Source organism: Siniperca chuatsi, linkage group LG10 (assembly GCF_020085105.1).
Source record: "Siniperca chuatsi isolate FFG_IHB_CAS linkage group LG10, ASM2008510v1, whole genome shotgun sequence".
NCBI lineage: Eukaryota > Metazoa > Chordata > Actinopteri > Centrarchiformes > Sinipercidae > Siniperca > Siniperca chuatsi.
The window spans coordinates 8,747,676-8,770,572 of NC_058051.1; the positions used below are offsets into that span (position 1 = coordinate 8,747,676).

General features: G+C 40.2%; 1 protein-coding gene across 9 annotated transcripts in view; it reads right to left on the reverse strand.

Moving 5' to 3' along the window:
* Positions 1 to 2,393: 2,393 nt before the first annotated feature.
* LOC122882669 (plexin-B1-like) overlaps positions 2,394 to 22,897 on the reverse strand; it is a 116,476-nt gene continuing 95,972 nt past the window's right edge. For all 9 annotated transcript variants that reach the window (XM_044210302.1, XM_044210303.1, XM_044210301.1 and 6 more), the window contains 8 exons: positions 22,724 to 22,808; positions 19,746 to 19,918; positions 18,352 to 18,512; positions 17,094 to 17,241; positions 16,619 to 16,683; positions 11,732 to 11,807; positions 11,430 to 11,504; positions 2,394 to 4,643 (listed from right to left, as the gene is read on the reverse strand). In XM_044210302.1, coding sequence (XP_044066237.1) covers positions 4,539 to 4,643; positions 11,430 to 11,504; positions 11,732 to 11,807; positions 16,619 to 16,683; positions 17,094 to 17,241; positions 18,352 to 18,512; positions 19,746 to 19,918; positions 22,724 to 22,808 — 888 coding nt within the window. In that variant the 3' untranslated portion in view covers positions 2,394 to 4,538. The remainder of the gene's footprint in view (positions 4,644 to 11,429; positions 11,505 to 11,731; positions 11,808 to 16,618; positions 16,684 to 17,093; positions 17,242 to 18,351; positions 18,513 to 19,745; positions 19,919 to 22,723; positions 22,809 to 22,897) is intronic.

Consider the following 22,897-nt stretch of genomic DNA (forward strand, 5'->3'; position numbering starts at 1 on the left):
GGTATGCCACCTTGTTATCGGGTATTGGCAGCAGCAGTTTTTGCTTCTCAAAAAGCCTTTTCATGACACAGTCAGGCACACAGGCCAAATCCATACCGGGTACCCGTCTGGCTCGAGGTGGTCCACGCAGTAACCAGATTGTACTCCGGTCTGCCAGTCCTCAGTTGACACTCCGGCCTGCAAATCATCAGCCTACACCCCAACCTGCCAGTCATCAGCCTGCACCCTGACCTGCCAGTCTTCAGTCAACTAACCAGCGACTCGTGTGCACCACTGCACAGTTGCTCGCCTGGCCCGCCGCCCAGCTGCTCGCCTGCTCCAGCCCCCCAGCGACCCGCCAGCTCCACTGAACGGACTGTAGCACTGTACATAAGACAAATTTCCCCTGTGGGAATAAAGTTTACTTTACTCTTCTCTACTCTCCGTGTATATGTCTGCTGAGATGTAACAAGAAATTGCAGTACAGAAATGGTAAAGAGATGTTTGAGGTAGTTTAGAAAGTGTTACAATACTGACAAGTTAATTTTTAGACTGTAAAATGTCAGACTCAATACATATCTTGGTAACAATTCTTTAATCACCGGGGTTAAATAACATACATAGGCCTATACAGTACATTATTATGTGATATTTTTAGCCATGCTAGCACTGTGGCTCTAGGCATGGCAATGTCGGTCGGTCCACCACTGGTCCAGACTAAAATATCAAAATAAACATTCAATGGATTACAATGAAATTTTGTCTGGTGATCTCCTGAGGATAAATCCTACTGCCTTTGTTGATCACCTGACCATTCCTCTAGTGGAACCATGAGGTTGACATTTTTGGTTCTTAGTGAAATGTCTCAACAGCTATCGGATGGGTTGCCATTAAATACAAATTTTACATGCAAACTATCAAAGGAGGCATTTTGTGTGAAAACACATGGTGTAATCTTTCTAAATACAGTGGTGTGCAAAAGTGTTTGCCCCCTTCCTGATTTCTTATTTTTTTGCATGTTTGTCAAACTTAAATGTTTCAGATCATCAAACAAATTTAAATATTAGTCAGAGATAACACAAGTAAACACAAAATGCAGTTTTTAGGTTGTTATTGTGGCCTAGTCAAAGTCCTGACCTGAATCCTATTGAGATGCTGTGGCATGACCTTAAAAAGGCAGTTCATGCTCAAAAACCCTCCAGTGTGGCTGAATTACAACAATTCTGCAAAGATGAATGGGCCAAAATTTCTCCACAGCGCTGTAAAAGACTCATTGCAAGTTATCGCAAATGCTTGATTGCAGTTGTTGCTGCTAAGGGTGGCCCAACCAGTTATTAGGTTTAGGGGGCAATCACTTTTTAACACAGGGCCATGTAGGTTTGGATTTTGTTTTCCCTTAATAACAACCTTCATTTAAAAACTGCATTTTGTGTTTACTTGTGTTATCTTGGACTAATATTTAAATTTGTTTCATGATATGAAACATTTAAGTGTGACAAATATGCAAAAAAATAAGAAATCAGAAAGGGGGCAAACACTTTTTCACACCACTGTATATGTACACTCGATGTTTCAACCTTTATCACTCCTCTGTGTGTGTGTGTGTGTGATTCTCTGCTTTCTGTTGGCAGCACCACACTGTTAAAAAGGGACAGTTCACCCCAAATCAAAAATACATATTTTTCCTCTTACCTGTGGTGCTATTTATCCATCTAGATTTATTTGGTGTGAGTTACCGAGTTTGGGAGATATCGACCGTCGAGATGTCTGGCTTTTTTGGAATATAATGGGACAATATGGCACGGAGCTATCGTTGGTCACTCGTAGATGAGTGACTGTCCTCCTTGTGGGTCTTCAGGTGGGCGAAGTGGCCAATCCTAGACCTGCATATCTTCAGACTGTGTGGGCATGGGTGTGAGTTAGAGGTTGTTGGTGTAGTTTGGGCTTTTTTTGTTGATGTTCTCCTTTCGGAGGCTGCGCTTGGCTTCTGCAGCACGTGTCACAGTTTGTGCAAGCAGGGTAGGAGGAAAACAGGAGATAGGACCCAAATGCAGACTTCTGAGACAGAGCTGATGCAGTTCAATAAATTCAGGTACTTTTAGCCCACTGAAGAGACTTCTGGAGTTTTTTAAGATTAGGCAAGACATGGGAAACACTGGTCTTTTTGACATTCCTTGGACCAATAAATGTAATTTAAAAATACTAGAATGTAGAGGTGAGTGGCACAATTTCCTAAAGTTTGGTGTGTGAGATAGTACTGAGCACATGACTAATACAGCTACAGTTTCGAAGTGTCAAAATACCAAAATACATTAGTGAGATGCTTTATGACCACACAATCCATCAAAATCAATTCTTGCCATAGAAATAATTTACAGAATCAACTGCAAGTTATAGCACATTAACGACATTCATTAACACCGGTACAACTTTATTTTATCACATTAAGTTGTTGTTAGGTTCATCCTATCAATTAGTAAGAAAACACTAAAGTCAGGATTACTAAAGAGCAGTATGTATCTACAGGAAAACAGTAAAACATCACAACTGAGCTTTGCATACACAAGTAAGTTACAAGCAGCACTAATGTGCATGGCAAAGAATGGTAATAACATTTTTTGAATGTACAAAGTAATCGCTTGCAACATTAAAAATCATATTTCCCTATTGCTTCTAAAACGGATGCAAAATATAAAAGGAGAGATTGAAGCTGATGTGACAGTTGATGTGAATTTGATTTTCACTTGTCGTAGCCCCTCACAACTATCTTGGGAGTAGATCAATGGAGAGAAAGAGACACCATAAGGTTAAAAAAGTGAAAGAGGCTCTTGCTTTTTTTTTTACAAAAACACGATATAACATCTGATTGGGAGGGGCATAACCACTATGACTTTCAATGTCCGAAAATAAAAACCAACAACATATGCAATAGAATAAATACAAAATAAATTAAATTGGAACAAAATGGTAATAGACTTTCACATGTGGCATCACAGAGCAACAGGGAATACAGGCACCTTTGTTATTAATCATGTTTTCTGATTTAAGTCTTGAGAGAAAAGTGAGAAAAGAAGTGCAGTTTTGCTCTGCCGTAACACTGGTAAAATCTGGCATCCACAGAAAAAGATATTATACAAATGGAAAATAAATTCTGCTGAAGGGAAATAAATCCTGAAGTGGCAGTAATATATTAAATAAATCATGTAGAATTAATTTACTAGATTATTCAAGACATATTCCTCCTTTGTCCATTATTCATATATTTGTGCATTATTTCCAAATAAGTAAGGCTTGGTCTTTCATAAGTGATACAATCAGCTTTTTTCACTGAATTAGTACAGATTACAGTATTACTATTATGGATTTTGTCTACATGTGGGTTAAGTTGTGTAGAAGATTTTACTTGCATGGTTTTCTTAAGGACGGATCAATGAATGAGTTAGCCATAAGTACATCTGCCAAATTGTCTTGGAAATAGCCTACATAAAAAACAATTGTTTACAAAATTGATATCAAAATTTGCAAAACTAATAAAAGGAACATTCACAATAGCAGTAGGTCATCATGGAAAGAAACCAGGTTGAGCGTATTCATGTACAGTACTACGTCCTCAACAAAATAAAACCAACACCTTTACAAAACACTGGTTTTCAGTTCAAACTACATGAGGCAGCATCTATAAATTGCTGTAAAAGGACAACTGGCAATATGAAGCTTAAAAAATTAAAAAGGAAGCCTATCCTGGGAAACTGTGAAAACAGAACAACAACAACTGTCCCATTACAGCTAATTAAACTTCATAGTCAGACTTGGTAGAATGTTGTAAGGAAGCTAAAGGCAGAATGAAAACATTCCTCAAATACGATGAGTGGTTACTCAGACCTCCACAGCACTTGACAGTGTCATTATCTGTTTGTCCTTTATGTAAGACTTTGACATACGTGGGAGAAAACTCCACAGCTGTCAACATTAAAGTCCTCCTTTTCACTTTTTCTCCTCGTTCACTGTTTCTTCATTCAGCACACCTACAGCATCCATTCCTGAGCAGAAGACTAATAGGTTTAGCTGTTAACTTGCAGGAATGTTCTGTGCAGTTTGTCAAGAAAATCTTCAAGTCCACCAAGATACTTAGAGTCAGAGGAAAAACAAAAAGATCTCTTTTCATATTATGTCTCCCTTTAGTTTAAATTCAACATGGGAAATCCTTATGAGAGATGTCATAGTTGTGATAGTTTTGATGTGCTTCATTTCACATTTTCTCCTTTTTTTCCCCTCAGAGCAGTGTCATTTTACTCCTAGTTTTAGGACCTGAGGAAATTTCAAGCGAGTTTTACTGTACCCCCTGGATATGGGACAGGAAAAATGGCCAGTGTCAGTGATCCTTTTAAGATAATTTCAAAAATGCCAAAATGACAGCAATATCACAATATGTGCCACAATGTTCCTTTGTCCTTCTTTGTCTTAAAAAAGAAAAAAACATTGCTTTTTCCTCCAGGAAAAAAAATCTTTTTCCACAATTCTCTTCAAGGTTAAAGGAAAAATACATCCCGTCCTTGGTGTCATAGGTCAGTAACTTTGTTTTCTACGGCAGCAGCAATCTGTTGGAGCCTGTAACCAAGCTGCATCTTCTGGGCTGTGGAGTCCTCTTCCAGGGATGTAATAATCTGACAGAAGATGGAAAGAGTTGGATGAAAATCATTACAATTTTACATATTTAGATTTGCATGGAATACTGTGAAATTATCTCAATCTCAGTATTGTGAATTATCCTTTCATAAGTAAAAGCGAAAGGCTGAGGGAACATGAGGGACATCTATCGAATTGACTGTTCGCTAAACACCTCCCCTGAACAGCAATTGTCCATCATAGTTTAGCAACTGTAACTAGGCACTTGGCTTTGGGGAAGTTTACACTCCAGCAACCCCAGCTAATGTTACAGTAAAATAGCTTTACGTTCACCATAGACATCGGTTAGTTCTCATCCTAAAAGCCTTTTCTCTTAATGTTAAAAGTGAACACATACTGTTTGGCTGCTTAGCATTTTTCTTCTACTTGTTTCATTAACTGATGAGGATGCGCACTTCCAAATAAATTGCTGTTTAATCTTAGAAACAACAGTTTGATTAGATAGTAATTGTAAATGCATGTTAAGGGCTTGCTATTAAGCTTTTTCTGGTAAGGATTGGAGTGTAAGGACAAGTAAGCGAAAACGGATCGAGCATAATTACAAGATGCTTGTCCAAATGTAAAAATAAATAAACTCACAGCCTATAATCGTTACAACAGCAACACGTGATGCACACTGACGCACTGGGGAACAGGTCTGAAAAGCCATCACAGTTGCACAAGAAAAAACTCAAGTTTATTTAGAATCTGGGGGTTTCAGGCTGATTTTTTGGGGAAGTGTGTCTAAAATTATTGTAATGGGGTAACCATAAAAACATAATAGTATTCAGAACATTTCAGAGAGTGGGAGGGAAGGATAGGCTAAACTTTGTGCCCCCTTAGTTTTCAACCTGGACTCAGGAACAGACAGGAGACCCCTGCCCAAAGATCTCAAACTATGTGAAGGTTCATAAGGGATTATGAGGTCTAAAATATAGTCTGGAGCCAGGCCATGAAGAGCCTTAAAAGTAATTAATAAGATCTTAAAATCAATCCTAAAACAAACAGGGAGCCAATGTAAAGATAAAGTCAGCTGGATAGATTCTGTGCAGTGCACACCACAGTTATTTATTTGTCAGTTATAATCAGTTGCTATCACTACCATTATAATGCTTCCAGAAGGTGCATATCATCTATTATTATCATTGATAAAAAGTAAGTAACCCAGAAACATTTCACAATTTATGAGTTTTGGATGAGCAGGAAAGGACGAAGTCAGGTGAAGTTCTTTTTACCTTCTTCTGGGTAACAATAATAAACACGTGGTTAATGTTGTGAAATGGTTGCAGTTTGGTTAGGTTTAAGCACCAAAACTACTTATTGTTATGTTTAGGAAAAGATGATGGTTTGGGTTAAATTAAGTACGTAGGTTAAGAAGAAGTCAATGCTGACTATTGGTTTCACACGGGAATCAAACAGCAGTCTCCTGGGTGAAAGTCCTATGTTTGACCCATCCCACCACCCCCAGCTTCACCTGTAAGAGGATTTTTCTAGCACTTTATACTACATCACCTGACTTCGAAGGCACATCAAAACATTACCTTCTAAAATGTCAATTGATGCTCCTGATGACAACTGATAACGGCCATTTAATCGGCTGATAACATTCAATCCCGCTGGAATAACACATCTCTTTGAGCTTTCATGGCACAGAAAAGAAGGTATATATTATATATATTTATGTATAAACATAATAGTTTCAGAATAGTTCAGAATATTTCAGAGCCACAGCCAACCTCTTAGCCCAAGCAGATGCAAACACAAACATTTCACTGCCATTGTTAATACAATATAAATGACAAAATACAACAATTCAATGTGATCTTTGCTCAATAAATAAATACTGGTAGTTGGGAATAATAGTGATGATAGTAATAATATAGCTTAATTTTGGGGAAGTGTGTCTAAAATGATGCACTGACCTTCAAAGTCATTAAGGTGAAATGTGAGGGTAAAATGAGGGTTTATGCTATTAAAAATATGTGAATAATATAACTATTGACAACTAGATGGGCAGTATTTTGGCTGGAAACTGGTTCCCAGTCAGCTGGCAGCCAAGAGGCCTTCGGTTGGGAGCAGCAATTCTGAGTGGCTGCCACTCTACTATATGAAGCCATCAAGTGCATATTTAAGACCACAAAATTCTTGTTTTAAAACACATAAGCCAGAGACAGTGTTTTCAACCTACTCATGAAGCTAACTTTAGCTTAATTAGCTAGCTAGCTACAGCTGATAGAATCTGTCAATGACAGTTGTCATTATACCTCTAGGACTGAAGGACCCACTGTTACAAAATTAATAGGAATATGAGTGGTAAATGTGCCACCGTTAAAAATTAATTGCATATGTGCCATGCAAGAACGAAGTTTGACAGCAATGGTAAGTAATGGGGGTGGGGCTTATGCTTTACAAATTACTGTATCATTGATGTATTTTCTGCACTTTGTACTGTACATGTAGTCTAAATGCATCTGACTGAAAAATCAGAAAATCACAAAAATAAGCTGACCAAACGTCACCACAAGCGGTGCGATTGCCCCAGGAAGAGGTGGAAGAGAGCCAGGATAATATCTAAGCTAACCCAGCTTGGACCTATTCCACTACCCAGCCTACTTCTGGCTAATGTCCAGTCGCAGGAAAATAAAATGGATGAAATAAGACTCAGGATAATGCAGCAATGGGAAATCGGAGACTGTTGTGTTCACATTTTTACAGAGACCTGAGGGGTGTACTATGAAGTGAGATTAGTGGCTTAGCCAGCAATGTTGAGCCTAAAGCCAGAGTTTTCAGTGTCACAAAGGTGGCTCTCTCTAACCTGGCTAGATCACCATGGTAACTTATGCTGAACACATAACCTGCTCCGGAAGAGGTTGTGTAAAAAGCACCACCCTTTCACCAATTTTTTTCCTGATGATATTCTCTCTGTACGATATAGATTCTCAGCTGAGGGAATACGTTATATATGTATATTTGTTGAGCCGTACATTAGCAATGCCACCGAACAAAGCCGTGCAGTTACAGTAGGCCTATCGCAAACTGTATGCATTGCGTTGTCATGGGAACCTACATGAATTCAGTTGGTGATGCTGTAATATTAACACACTAACAAATGTTACACACCAGATCATCCATACACTAAAAGAATGATGAAGGCTCAGCAACTACACTTTGGACCACTTTGGATTATGTTTTTATGCTTGGTCCTGATTAGCTGTCAGATCTGCTTTACACTGCTGGTAATGCAGCTAATAGAATACCAGTTAGAAAATTAATTAGTGTATTGGTATTTATCACAGACAACAGTCAATCAATAAAATAAAAATGATGAGTGATTTCCATGTCTCCTTTATTATGGGACAGTGTCAGACCTAAATGCACTTCTTGAGTATAATGTTTAAATCTGCTGTTTCAAGTTTAAAGTTTCAGAGCTCTGAATGTGCAGCTGCCACATTAGAAATAAATGGGAGGCATTGAGGGTGCACTTAGAGGTAAAATATATTAATTTATTGTGCCAGCATACCCAACAGTTTTTATAGGCCTATTCTTCATAGCTCTTCATTATAACATTATGTGGAAGAAGAGTCAAATGGCGCTCAAACGCCCTCTATTATGGGAACATGCTCAGAGCCTCAAGCCTCAAGCCTGGGTTAACAAATTAAGTTGATAACCTATATAAACAAATTAAGTTGATAACCTATAAAAATACCTAATATAAATAAAATTGAATTGAATTGAACATCCCGGATCAAGCTTTTGCACTCGACAGGCGGACCATGTTCTGTGTCCCGAAAGAACACAAGTAAGAAGAGGGGAGTTGGGCTCTGTATTTATGTTCCCCAGATGTTGAGTTTTTAATGTTAAGATGTGATACAATCTGTCCAGAGAGTTCACCAGTGTTTTTGTTGCTGCTGTTTACATTCCCCCAGATGCAAATTTAAAAAATGCACTACAGGAACTGTAGTAGCAAGTAGCTCCCTCAAACTGGAGCCCCCCAGGGCTGTGTGCTAAGCCCCCTCCTGTTCATGCCATACACCCATGATTGCAGCCCGAGACAACTCTGTTGTGAAGTTTGCGTATGACACCACCATCATCGGCTGGATTACAAACAATGATGAGACTTCATATCGGGAGGAAATCAACAATCTTGAAGAGTGGTGCACAGAGAAAGAAGGGCAGACAAGAGGGGTGTTCCTTTCAGCGGCGGAAAAACCCTGCTGATGGAACTATACGAGGAAAGGAGTCATCACCAAAAAGGACAATACTGCCACAATTAACATAGCGAGGGAAACTGCTTAGCAAAAAAATGCTGACAGACTAAATGCGTAAATTTTTACAAGCCTACTTATCGTTTTATTTGTATTTCTTAATAAATTAACATTCAGATAACTAGATACAGTAAGACTGTGGCTATATTATCAGCAGGCTAGATAATATCAGATGTATGTTTAAAATTATGGTGTAGGCTAACTTAGGAGAACTGATATAACTACAATGCATTTACTGTTTGAGTTTAATTCTGTGAGGTGTGTGAAGCTTCTCTGACCTATATTCATTCTTCTCTGTTACATCTCAACAGGAGCCATTTCAATAGCCAGGAAAGAATGTGGCAACAAGTGAAACTTAATTAATATATTTTGTCTTTTATGTGTGTGTATGTATACGCATATAGTATGTACGTAGGGATGTATGTAGCCTAATATGTGTATATGTATCATGTATGCTTGTATATATGCACATTTCATTATTTACCTGCTCCTAATGCTGCTTATGTTTTTAATCTTTAATCATCACAGCGGCAGACATCCAAGAAAGAGTCTCAGGTTTGAAGAACTGGACAGCACCAGGCCCTGACAGGATCCACACCTACTGGCTAAAGAAGCTCACTGCACTCCATGAGCGCCTAGCAGCACAAATGAACCAGCTGCTAAGAGATGGGACGCACCCTGAATGGCTTACCGAAGGGCGCACAATCCTGATCCTGAAGGATCCCGCAAAGGGTACAGTCCCATCCAACTATCGGCCAATAACCTGTCTCTCCACAACTGGAAGCTCATGTCAGGCATCATCGCGGCTAAGATAAGTGGACACATGGATCAATACATGAGCAAAGCACAGAAGGGCATTGGCAGAGGAACCAGAGGAGCCAAACACCAACTCCTGGTTGACAGAACAGTCACCCAAGACTGCAGAGCCCGACACACCAACCTGTGCACTGCCTGGATTGATTACAAGAAAGCATACGACTCAATGCCACACACATGGATCACAGAATGCTTAGAGATGTACAACATCAACAGGACTCTAAGAGACTTCATTGCAAACTCGATGAGGCTGTGGAAAACCACCCTTGAGGCCAATGGCAAGCCACTTGCACAAGTATCCATCAAATGTGGCATATACCAAGGAGATGCTCTGTCCCCACTGCTGTTCTGCATAGGTCTGAACCCCTCAGCCAAATAATCAACAAGACTGGCTATGGATACCGACTCAGGAGCGGGCCACCATCAGTCACCTCCTCTACATGGATGACATCAAGCTATACGCTAAGAGCGAGCGGGACATCGACTCACTGATCCACACCACCAGAATCTACAGCTCTGACATTGGGATGTCATTCGGGCTTGAGAAGTGCAGTCGAATGGTGTCAAAGAGAGGGAAGGTAGTCCACACAGAAGGGTCTCACTCCCAGAAGGAACAATAGCAGACATTGAGGATTGGTACAAGTACCTTGGAATACCACAGGCAAATGGCAACCTGGAAGAGGCAACAAGGAAGACAGCAACGGCCAAATACCTTCAACGAGTAAGGCAAGTCCTAAGAAGTCAGCTCAATGGCAAGAACAAGGCCCAGGCAATAAACAGCTACGCCCTGCCAGTGATCAGATATCCTGCGGGAATAATAAGGTGGCCAAAGGAAGAGATACAGACCACAGACGTTAAGATGCGAAAGCTCCTCACCATGCCAGCATCTTACACCCTGCAGTTATGTGCTGGATTGTCTCAGGGGCCTCTTTGCACAGCCTACACCTTGGGTCTTGTCTGGTGTGGTAGATCTGGGCCTCTATTGCTCTGGTGCTCAGGGCCTGCTCCTGTGCAGTCATGATGAGTGCCTCTGTGCTGTCCTTCAATCCAGCCCGCTCTAGCCATTGGTAGGACTTCTTGATATCAGCCACTTCAGTTATGTTCCGGTGGTACATCCCGTGTAGGGGTTTGTCCTCCCATGATGGTCCTTCCTCCAGCATTTCTTCCTCTGTTCCCCATTGCCTGAGACATTCCCTGAGCACGTCATGTGTTGGGGCCTTATCTTGGATGTACTTGTGGATCTTGGATGTTTCATCCTGGATAGTGGCTCTCACACTCACTAGTCCAAGGCCACCTTCCTTATGGCTAGCGTACAGTGTCAGGGTGCTGGATTTGGGATGGAACCCTCCATGCATGGTGAGGAGCTTTCGCGTCTTAACGTCTGTGGTCTGTATCTCTTCCTTTGGCCATATATATATATATATATATATAACTGTATATATAACTGTATATATATATATATATATATATATATATATATATATATATATATATATATATATAAACTGTATATATTGTATTTATTTATTTTATTCAAATTTAAAATATTTGCATATATGTTCTGTGTGTAACGTGAAAGGGGAAACAACTTTAATTTCATTGTGCAGTCCTGTGTTATAGAATGCCAAATAAATTTACCTTGAACCCCAGCACAACATACTGTTCAAGCCAACAGTCATGTTTTTGTACTTTCGCTATACTCACTTGATCATAGTATTTGTTAATGTACTTGTACAGCTCATGTAAAGCCACAACGCAGTTGACCTCAGCAGCATAATTCTGTTTTGGGAGAGAAAAAATAGAAAGGTGAAGAATCGTCAGGGTGTGCAGACTGTTAACTGTAAACTGCATTTGTTGCCATTCATAGTTTATTTCAAACTCCACATCTAGCTTCTTAAGCACTCACCCAGATGCAAACTTTAAGGTCCTGAAATTATTTTTGTGTTCAACCTTTGCCTAAATGTTTGTTTTTGCTAAATGGTTAAAAAAAAGAGGGGGTAACATACACGAGAGAGTTCTGCTAGAGCAGAGTTCATCTCCTGGTCACTGGCGGATATGGTCTGATGGATGTCTGCATAGTACCTAGATAAAGAGAAGGAAAGAGAAAAGTAGTAAATGAGTTATGTATAGAAAAAGAAAGAACTGCATGGAATTATTGGTGAAATTATTATTTTATTGTTTTACAGTAAATACCCTACTCCTTGAATTTGAAATGTAATGGAATTTGAGGTGAAGTGTCTTGAATCCCTTCATGGTAGTATTTTACAGCACCGTATAACAAAACATCCTGAAGGCAGACTGCATAGAAAACATGCACAGTATGGACAGACAAATTGATAAACTTTTAGGATGTTCATCAGGAGCCAAACTTAGGTCACTCAGTATAAAGACTAGAGTTAAAAGTGGCTTTTTATATATCAGGTTTGGAATTCATAGTTTGTCCAATAAAAACGCAGTGTTCAGTCATGTCATATTAAATGATGTTTGCTCACACAGTGTTTGTGTATTTGCAATTGCAGTTAAATGCATTGCAGTTTCAAATGCGAACATGTTAGCAATCATTGGCTTATTTACACATCAAGCACCCACTGAGCAACATTAGCTGTCATTTGGAGTCTGCTGCTGGAAACGACATTGATGAAAGCTGTGAGACTGAACCAAACAGTAAAGTTATGGACTGTAAAACCTAAAGAATGAGGGTAAAGACACTAAAACACTCTCTAGAGCTGAGGGGAACTGCAGAGTCGGGTGATTATTCAATGTGGGTTCATCACTACGAGTGACTCCTTTCACATTATAGTCATTTTTGCTGTTTGATCTGTGCTTGGACCGATTCTATTCACCTTTTTATATGCTTCCTTTAGGCAATATTATTAGAAAACACTCCATAAACCATTGTTATGCAGATGATATCCAATTATATCGATCTAGTCAGTTGAAACCAACCAATTAGCTAAACTTCAAGTATGCCTTAAGGACATAAAAACCTGGATGACCTGCAATTTTCTGATGTTAAACTCTGACAAAACGGAAGTTATTGTACTTGGCCCCAAACACATCTGAGACACATTATCTAAAGACATAGTTGCTCTAGATGGCATTGCCCTGGCCTCCAACACCACCACAAGGAACATCTGAAACAAACTTCAAGGACTGCCTTCTTTCACCTATGTAACTTTGCAAAAATCAGGCACATCCTGTCTCAAAATGATGCCAAAAAACTAGTCCATGCATTTGTTATTTCTAGGCTGGATTATTGCAATTCCTTGTTATCCAGCTGCCTGAATAAGTCCCTTAAGACTCTCCAGTTGATCCAGAATGCTGCGGCACATGTACTGACAAGAACTAGGAAAAGAGATAATTTCTCCAATATTAGCTTCTCTGCACTGGATCCCTGCAAAATCCAGAATAGAATTTAAAATCCTTCTCCTCACCTACAAAGCTCTTAATGGTCAGGCACCATCGTATCTTAAAGATCTCATAATACCTTATTACCAGGACTAGAACACTGCGCTCCCAGAGTGCAGGGTTACTTGTGGTTCCTAGAGTCTCCAAAAGTAAAATGGGAGCCAGAGCCTTCAGTTATCAAGCTCCTCTCCTGTGGAATCAGATGCCAGTTTGGGTTCGGGAGGCAGACACCATTTCCACATTTAAGAATAGGCTTAAGACTTTCCTCTTTGATAAAGCTTATAGTTAGGGCTGGTTTGGGTGAGTCCTGAATCATCCCTTAGTTATGCTGCTATAGGCCTAGACTGCCGGGAGACTTCCCATGATGCAATGAGCTCCTGTCTCCTCCTCTGCCTCTCCATCTGTATGCATTTTTATCCCATTAATGCATGTTACTAACTCGACATCTTCTCTCCCATAGTTTTGTGCTTTCTCGTCTCTCTCCTCTCTCCTTCTGTTGCTTTCAGCAGGTATTTCCTCCTCCGGAGCTGCAGAGTCTCTCTCTCTCTCGCTCTACCCAACCGGCAGCGGCGGATGGCCACCCACCCTGAGTCTGGTTCTGCCCGAGATTTCTGCCTCTTAAAAGGAAGTTTTTCCTTGCCACTGTTGCCAAGTGCTTGCTCATGGTGGGATTTATTGGGTCTCTGTAAATAATATTATAAAAAGTACATAAGTCTAGATCTGCTCTATAGGAAAAGTGCAATGAGATAACTTCTGTTATCAATTGGCGCTGTATAAATAAAATTGTATTGAATTGCCCCAGAGGAATTTTTATATTAAAGTTTTTATTATTAGTTATTAGTTTTTTCAAATGTATTTTTTTGGTGTTTTGAGCACCACAAGCCGAGTGCCATATAGTTCCATTACATTAAAAAATGGCTGACATCTCTACGGCCATTATTTCCAAAACTCAATCTCAAAAGTTGTTGTTTCTCCTGGAGGAGGTAGCTGATGGTGGTATATTTGTTGAACTGGGATCTCGCCACTTTCAGCCTGATCACTGGGGTTTCAGTGGCTGTGACCCTGAGCCCTTTACGCATAGCCAAGTTGATGGTGTGTGCCACACATAGTATATTCACTGTTTCAAGATGTCTCTTCACCGCATTTACATAATTGGTAGCATTGTCCATTGTAGTGGCAATTAAAGATTGTCTTTTTATGCTGTAGACGTCCAAGATGTCTTGAATGCATTCGCCTACATTCTCTGTAGAGCTTTCCCTAAGGTCTTTTGTTGTCAGTACATAGTCGTGCATTGCCCAATCGTCTAAAATCCAGTGGGCCCTTACTGTGACATAGGATGCTGTTTCGAGATGTGCCTTCAGGTTGCTAGTGCTGGATTGGTAGGCTAACTGCAGCTTACATAGCTTGCATACAACTTTATCTCGAGGTTCCACAATTTTGCCGCCGTGGCAAGGACACAGCCCCAATGGTATGTGCTCTACCAGGTGAGCTACCGGGGCGCCCCAAGGTTCCACAATTTTGCCGTCTACTGACCAAAATCCTAAGTATTTCCAAATGGGGCTTTTTAGATTGCTCGGAGTGCAAATCACAGCAAGTTGGGTTCTGAACTCTATGACATCATTACCACATGGTTGTTGTTGAATTATTCGCAATCGAATATTCATTTTCATGTTTTTTACAATTCGATTATATAATCGAATTTAGAATTTGTTGTAAGCCGTAATAGACAATGCAGACTTTTTAGGTACAGGGACAATGGTGGCTGTCTTGAAGCAGGTGGGAACTGTGACTGATATGTTATGTAATGACATCGACTAGCTGGTTGGTACATGTTCTTAGTACATGGCCAAGGATGTTATCAGGCCCAGCAGCTCTGCTCACATTCACTCTCAGCAGGCTTCCTCTCACATCCACTGTGGATACTTACAGTGGCCGGTCCTCTGGAGGCGGAGTAGACTTGACACCTGACTCTTTGTTGAGGAGTTCAAAGTGAGCATAAAAGGTGCTCTCATCTGGCAACGTGGCTTCAGACATAATGGGAGCACTCCTGCTTTGTACCCTGTGATGGTCTGGATCGCTCACCACATGTGTTGTTGGTGACTGGTGTCTCTCTCCAATCTATCCTGATGTCTCTGCTTTGCTTTCTTGATGCCAGCTTTCAGTCTTGCTCTGGCAGTGCTGTATGCTTCCTTGTCACCTGACTGAAAGGCTCTTATCTCTGGATAATAATGTCGACATCTTAATATTAAAAATTCGACATCTGGGAAACATTGTCCATCAACTTTCACTATGTTTGAGCTCCCCTCGTCTCCCCTTGTCTTGCATTCTGTCGGTGCAGAACATGGTCCGCCTGTCAAGTTGCACTCCAGCTTGATTCAGGATGTTGTGGTGGAGCCAGGTCTGTAAAGATCTGGGCACAACAGTCTCTGATTTCCTGTTGCTGGGTCAATTTTATCCATTTTATTTTCCTGCGACCGGACATTAGCCAGGAGTAGGCTGGGTAGTGAAGTAGCCTTATCTCAGCTCTTATCCTGGCTGTTTTCCCTCTCTTTCTGGGGTAGTCACACCACTTGCGGTGGCGTTTGGGCCAGCTGGTCTGGCTGGTCTGACTGGGTGGTCAGAAGATGTGAGCAGTGATTGTCTCAAGGTCCGCTGCACTTAATCCAATCCTTGCGCTTCCTTTTCAGATGTTGATGGATGTTTTTCTGTCATAGGTAATACATGCTTCGGTAACAAAGGCAAAAAAAATAACAAAAACAAAAATGAAGTATGAGGGACCTACTGGCCGCCGTATCTGCACACACAGCCATTGTTTACCATCCCTAATAGATGTGCACTGTCTCTCCTTTTTAATTTCAGTTCAATTTTATATGGGAAAATAGGATGAATCTATAGCATATCTGTGGGGGAAAATACGTAGACAGAGAGTATAGAACACAGTGTTCTTCAGCAGTGATCCTTTTTCATTTAGATAAGACTAATAAGGCTTATAAAACAGTCATATTTGTTATAAGCTTTAATACATCTCCAGTGTAATCTGGGGCGGCTGTGGCTTAGTGGCAGAGTGGGTCGGTGGTTCAATCGCGGCTTCCCTCAGCCCACATGTCAAAGTGTCCTTGGGCAAGACACTGAACCCCAATTTGCTTCTTCTACGGTGTGTGAGTGTGTGTGAATGATTAGTTACTTTCTTTGAACTGATGACCAGTTAGCGCCTGCGTGTGTGTAAATGTGATATGTAGTGTGAAGCGCTTTGAGTATTCGGATGACTAGAAAGGTGCTATGCAAGTACAGTCCATTTACCATAATCTGCAGGTTTTAATATGCAGCAGACAGCTGTGTGTAGCAGTCTGCATCCATGCATGGAAGCATCGCAGGCTTAGTGTACCCTCTGTCTGGCTCACAGATTGTCCTAGGCCTTACTCACTCCTTCCTTCTGTTTTCTTTATGCCTGGGATTAGTGGGGCAACTGGCTAACATATTCTTACCTCTCCACCATCTGTTTGTAGCGCGGGATGTCTCTGGCGTACAGCAGCTTGTTGATAGGAGAGTCCTGTACAAGAAAGACAAATGGAGAAACGTGCCCTGAATATCACACAAAACACAGCTTGAGGGCTCATTACAGCCGCCATCCTAGTATGACATTATTTATATTATTTGGTTTTATACATTTTACAAATCCCAATTTGTAATTTCTTACAATATTCATTGCAAAATACTATGTTATTGGCGTTGTGATTAACTGACATACAGTAAATAAACCCACATTCCCGTCACTTCTCTTATCCATCCATGTATAGGGATGTAATGTGAATATACTGTATATAGTCATGTTATTGTACAACTGTATACTGCAGTAATCATTTCACCCTATAGTACTAGTATAATGTTTTTGAATTTATTTATTTAATAGTGGTATAGATTAATACTGTTCTATAATATTGGCAATGCCTTAAAGCTCACCCGTCCCAGTTTGTGGTCAGCAATGGTGCACGAATCCATAAAGGTCTGGGCAATGACGGACAGCACAGCATCCACATGGTCTGAGGTTTGCACGTCAAAGATGAACTGTGGGTTCTTAAGGATATTGATCCAAAACCGCAGTGGTAAACTGTTTTGCAAGAAAAGAAGGTCGATGTACATGTAAATAGTGATTTCACTGATTATAATGTACAATAAGACAGCATATGTATATATCAGAGAAAAAGAGATGCTTCAATTAATTTGTATTCAGATTACAACCATTGGCAAGCACCAGAGGTACTTTAATGGTGCTTTTACACCTAACTTGATTTGGTTTGATGGTGTGAAAGCTGTCAGTTGAAATCTGGTGCGGACTAAACAACCTTCAGTCATGGACATTCCCTGATCAATCAGAAACTGAAAAGGAGTTAAAACACTGGTGGGGTGAGTGTGTGTGTGTGTTTTATCAGTTCCTCATTAAAAAATGAGTGAAGCGGAGGAAACTATTTGTAACTAGCTATAATATGAGGGTATAAGACACCTGTTTTTCGTCCCGTTTGTGACTTTTTACGATATGTGAGGTCAGGTTGAAGTCTCAACTAAGAATGTTCATCATCATTTATTTCTTGGTGAGCTCTTTGTGACACCAGAGAACATAAACACATAAAGTGCAGGATGACTGGCTGTCAATTACTGGTATTTGATTTCCCCATGTGGATCCATGTAGAAATTATGATGCAGGATGACAGTAGGCAAAACTTTCCACTACTTTCCTGTCAGTCCATATGACCTCATGTTTACTTCTCTTGGTTTGATGTAATAGTTCAGTGTAAACACAAACTGGACCAAAACTAAAAAGCAACAAAATGGATTATTTTTTATTTATCTCCTGTCCTGACCAAATGAACCAAACTTCGAGTGTGAAAGGGACCTAAATAACCCTTTAATAAAGGATTCATGAGCTCTGGTGATATTTGCAGGAACCATGAAAGAGATATTTTTGATATTGTAAGTAACAAATAAACTCTGGCAAATGTTTCTTAAAATCGGGTCATAGTAAAACCATGCAATCAACTTTTACCTGATGTTCTGTGTGGGTAGGCTTTGCTGACACAAGAGGTTCTTAAACCTTTGGATAAAATTCCCCTTGAAGTGTCTTAACTTTTCTCATGGAATGAGCCCACCAGAAGTTGTCTTATGACCAGTTCTGGCTTCTAACCCTGTCTCCAAACATCCAAAGCTTTGGCTGGCCGGTTACCTGTTAGTTTTCCAGATGTGGATGGTCTCAGGGTCTGTGATGTTGTGCTGCAGAGCCTGCTCATCCAACAAGTCAAAAAAGTATTTGACAGCCAGAGGTACAGGATGACTGGTGCTGAGGATCGCAGTGAATAAATCATCCACAAACTTCTGCAATGTGCCCTGAGACAGAGCAGAGTAAGTGACACAGATAAATAAACCAGATCTCTACACAAATCTACACACATATATTCACACAATCAAGCTCACATTGGGTTATCTATAGATTTTTTAATAATTTTTTTTATTACTACTTCGCTTCTACTGGTTTTCCTTTCCCCTCTCCATGCATCAATACACATACAGTACATCCCCAACTCATAAATACATTCAGACACACAACACACCCCATTGTCTTCATTCCTCACTATTTATTGTTTTTGTTGGTATTTTTATTCTTGTTATTGATGTTATGGTCATCATCATTGCTGACAATGACAACAACATAGTCATTGTTGTTGTAGTCATCATCATCACTATTATTTTTTTTTAAATTTATTTATTGATTTAGCTTGCCACTGGTGACCTCGGGCACTGTTTTGATGGGCTTCTATCTGGTCTCTGGTTGCACTTAGCTCCTCTGCTTGTCTGGAAAATCAGGCAGGAGAAGCCACAGTCTATCATCCAAAAAACAGGGAAAAAACAAATAAAACAAAAAACAAAGTGTGCCACCCCTCAGCAGACAGACTCCCTCTCAAAGGGTCTGGGAGTGGTTTAAGATGGGAAGAGGCATAAGACCTACAGTGGGCCGGCGCCCTCCTCTGGGCTTGGGCGCAGCTCAAAGCAATGCCACCCTAAAGATTAGATGGACTATGAACAAACCATGTTTAACTAACTAACCAAAATAGTCTTTTCATTATATCAATAGGCATCAGCACAGTACAAGAACAGTGCCACATCAGGTGTTTTATAAATTCAGAAAAAAACCTTCAGGGAATAGTAAAAGTAATTAGTGCTGGTGGCATTTTCTGTGTATGATCTTTACCCTGCCAATTTCAGTGTCACTGTGTGTCCCTCTGTATGTGGAATTTGTTTGTTTGTTTTTCATGTGTTATAGTGTGAGAATTCAGTGTCATTTATCTTGGTATCTGAGTCTGTGACGTCTCTGTCTCACATTTTCATTTCTGTTGCTGACTTCCTCGATACTTTATATATGGAACAACTAAACATGTTGAACCCAACTGTCTACTTTGCTGCCAGGAGGCAACACATAGTTGAATACTGTTGCTTGTTGATCATTTCATGAAAAGAATGTGGCCATCTAACGTGTGTGTTAAATTTATATATGCAAAACCTTTCCAAATATGAATGAGTGAGCACCACCTTAATGGATACCAGTTAGATCATCTGTTTTACCTTCATGGATAGCAGTCGTGTGAGGTAGATCTCAGGGATGGCCTTGGCCCTCTCGCCGCCCCTCTCCCTCAGACTACCTCTCCTGTGCTTGGGCAGCTCAGACTCCTCACTGGCTTTCACCAGATGCCAAAGTCTCACTCCTCTCTCCTCCCCATCATCCAGCATAGGGGTCTCTGGTAGGAGGGGACCACAGTCTAATGAGTATATTTTTCTTGGCTTGATTCAACATGGCTACAAGCTAAGAAATACTAAGCAAGTTATTGTTAAAACTCTGAGCAGAGGTGAGGAACATGACATAACCAGTTGAGCTGTTTGCTCAGATTTAGGTCCTTTTTTTTTTTTTGAAATAGTGTGAAACCAAGGTTGATTTATTTGACTGCAAACATTAATTCTCAGAGTTAAAATTATCATAAATATTACAGCAACTGATGGTCCAAATAATGCAGCTATATATTAAATAGCACTGCCTATTTCTCTGCTGTTTTACAACTACTTTTATTGCTGACTCTCATCTTCCCACTTCATCCTACCCAGTGCAACATAGCATATGTATACACAGTGAAACAGTGAAACTCCCCTGGTTATTTAGACTCTGTTCAGCTAACACATGACTGCATAAGGATCTGCATTGATCAACATTTGTTTATACAATAGTTAAATCTGGATAGTTAAAAACTCTGGCTGTCACTGTCACACTGTGCTGACGTGCTGAGGTAAGCGTGTTGTCTCATTTCCGGTCACCGGTGTTTGTGTGTTACTAGTAGCATATTTTTGCTGCTCTAGCTCATCACAGTTAATGTTGTTCGATTCTTCATTACAGTGACTTACTATCTACTATACGCTAGTACACTAGTTCTGCTCAAGTACTCATAGCTGTCTCCTTCTTTTAACGATGTTCTCGCTAATCCCACAGTTATCACGCTATTCAGTTTTGATAGCTACTGTTCTTTAGCTTAGCAGCTAGCAATGTCTTCTCTCTCTCCCTCTCACTCTCCTGCTCGCTCCTGCTCTGTGTGTCAAATGTTTAGCTATTCCTCTGCCTCCTTTAGTGATAATGGTACATGTAATAAACGTAGATTATTTTCAGCGTTGGAGACAAGGCTTAGTGAATTGGAAACGCGGTTCCGATATATATTTAAACTGCTTTGCTCCTTTCGACCTTCTTCAACTAACTTCAACAATTTCTTCATCTAAGCCATCAACCTGTCTCTTAGACCCCATTCCAACTAGGCTGCTTAAAGAAGTTTTACCCTTAGTTGGCACTAGTTCTTTACTGGATATGATCAATCTGTCTTATTAACAGGCTATGTCCCACAGTCTATTAAAATAGCTGTAATTAAACCTCTTCTTAAGAAGCCCACTGGTGATCCAGGGGTTTTAGCCAACTATAGACCTATATCTAACCTTCCCTTTCTCTCTAAGATCCTTGAGAAATCAGTCGCCAATCAGTTGTGTGACTTTCTAAATAACAATAGTTTATTTGAGGATTTTCAGTTAGGATTTAGAGTGCATCATAGCACAGAGACAGCACTGGTGAAAATTACAATGACCTTTTAATTGCATCGGACAATGTACTCGTTTCTGTACTTATCGTGTTAAATCTTAGTGCTGCATTCGACACCACTAACCATCACATCCTATTACAGAGACTGGAACATTTAATTGGCATTAAAGGAACTGCCCTATGCTGGTTTAAATCCTATCTATCAGACCTATCTCAGTTTGTACATGTTAACGGTGAGTCCTCTATGCACGCCAAAGTTAGTCACGGAGTTCCGAAAGGTTCTGTGCTTGGACCGATTGTATTCACCTTATATATGCTTCCTTTAGGCAATGTTATTAGGAAATACTCCATAAACCTTCATTGGTATGCGGATGATACCCAATTATATCTATTGATCAAGTCAGATGAAACTAATCAGTTAGCTAAATTTCAAGCATGCCTTAAGGACATAAAAACCTGGATGACCAAGTTATTGTATTTGGCCCCAAACACCTCTGAGACACATTATCTAAAGATATAGTTGCTCTAGATGATATTGCCCTGGCCTCCAGCACCACCGCAAGGAACCTCTGAGTTATCGTTGATCAGGATTTATCCTTTAACTCCCACATGAAACAAACTTCAAGGACTGCCTTCTTTCACCTACGTAACATTGCAAAAATCAGGCACATCCTGTCTCAAAATGATGCTGAAAAACTAGTCCATGCATTTGTTACTTTTAGGCTGGATTATTGCAATTCCTTATTATCAGGCAACCCAGTTTTGGTTTGGGAGGCAGACACCATCTCTACATTTAAGAGTAGGCTTAAGACTTTCCTCTTTGATAAAGCTTATAGTTAGGGCTGCCTTGGGTGAGTCCTGAACCATCCGTTAGTTATGTTGCTATAGGCCTAGACTGCTGGGAGACTTCCCATGATGCACCTCTCTCCTCTCCCCCTCCATTTGTATGCATTTTTATCCCATTAATGCATGTTACTAACTTGCCATCTTCTCTCTCCCGTAGTTTTGTGTTTTCTCGTCTCTCCTTCTGTCGCTTTCAGCAGGTATTTCTGCCTCCGGAGCTGCAGAGTCTGGACCTGTGATTGTGGGCCAGCTGCTGCCCCTGAGTTTCTGCTCGACAACTGCTACTAAAATTGTCATTATTAGTCTCATTACTATTATTATCATTATTATTCCTATCACTATCATTCCTATTATTATTACTTTATTAATATTACAACTACCATTACATTATTATTTTAAAACTCTAGGTTGTGCTTCCCTCTCCTCTCTGAAAATGAACTAAAATCTATTTAGGGTACACCTGTGTTTTTAGCGTAAAGCCTCTTTGTTTACATTTTGGCAAATCTGCATCATGGAAAGTCATGCCACTTTGGCTACTAGAAGTTCTTTTTCATATCTGTTCATATTCAAATAATGTATTTGTGTAAACCCTACTTTGTGCACAATCAACTAAAAAGTGCATGACACTCACTTTCTCCAGGCATGTAATTATGGCTGTCAGGGAGGTGATTTTTGGTGTTCCTGGGGACAAGGGCAACCGTTGCTCCATCAGGGACCTGCATTTCACATTTGTATCACAACTTTCACACTGCAGGAAAAAATGTCTCAAACAATTAAATTTTATAAGTCTAGACTAATTTCAAAG